Raw genomic sequence first — 683 nt, forward strand, 5'->3', positions numbered from 1 at the left:
AGTCCTGCAGAGGCGCACCCGGCCCCGGATTCCGGGAGGCCGGCTCCGCCCCCGCCCCGAGAATGCCGGGAATTGTAGTCCCTGCGGCACGCGAGCGCTGGGGCGGCCCCAGGGCCCGCGAGGCATGCTGGGGCGGCTAGCCCTTCCGGGGCGCAGGAGGATTTCCGCAAGTGCGGTCTTCTCCACCACGTCTGCGATGAAGTTGTACTGGCTCTGGGGAGAGGTGGGCGGCGGGCGAAGGACAGCGGCCAAGACGGCCGGGGGACCCCGCCCCCCGCCCCACAGCAACAGGAGCACTGCCCCCCCAGCGCCCAGGGCCACAGCCAGCCACGTGCGCGGAGGGGACCTAGGGGTCCCTGAGCCCTCCCGGGTCTGAGGATCCGGGGCTCCCGCAGTCAGCTGTGCTCGGGAATCCGAAGTCCCCGGCGTCAGACACGTTCGTGGTCCAGGGACCCCCACAGAGAACCCGGCCCGGAGACTGGGGTGTCCCATAAGTCACTCGGGCCCAGGGGTTCCTGACGTCAGCAGGGCCCGGAGGTCAGGGGTCAACAGGGGCGCATTCCCCCAGCGAAATCCCCCCAAAGCACGCCATCCCCGAAGGCTCCAGCCTGCACCCCGCCCCGCCCTCAGTGCAGCCATCAGCTCCGCCTCAGCGGCCTCCTCGCCCGCCCTACACAGAGGCG

General features: G+C 71.6%; 1 protein-coding gene across 1 annotated transcript in view; it reads right to left on the reverse strand.

The window, feature by feature from the left end:
- HTRA2 (HtrA serine peptidase 2) overlaps positions 1 to 677 on the reverse strand; it is a 4356-nt gene extending 3679 nt beyond the window's left edge. Inside the window, 1 exon segment of the mRNA XM_006759993.2 lies at positions 516 to 677. Coding sequence (XP_006760056.1) covers positions 516 to 639 — 124 coding nt within the window. The 5' untranslated portion in view covers positions 640 to 677.
- Between the last annotated feature and the right edge of the window lie 6 nt (positions 678 to 683).

The sequence above is a fragment of the Myotis davidii genome, unplaced genomic scaffold, assembly GCF_000327345.1.
Source record: "Myotis davidii unplaced genomic scaffold, ASM32734v1 scaffold1477, whole genome shotgun sequence".
NCBI lineage: Eukaryota > Metazoa > Chordata > Mammalia > Chiroptera > Vespertilionidae > Myotis > Myotis davidii.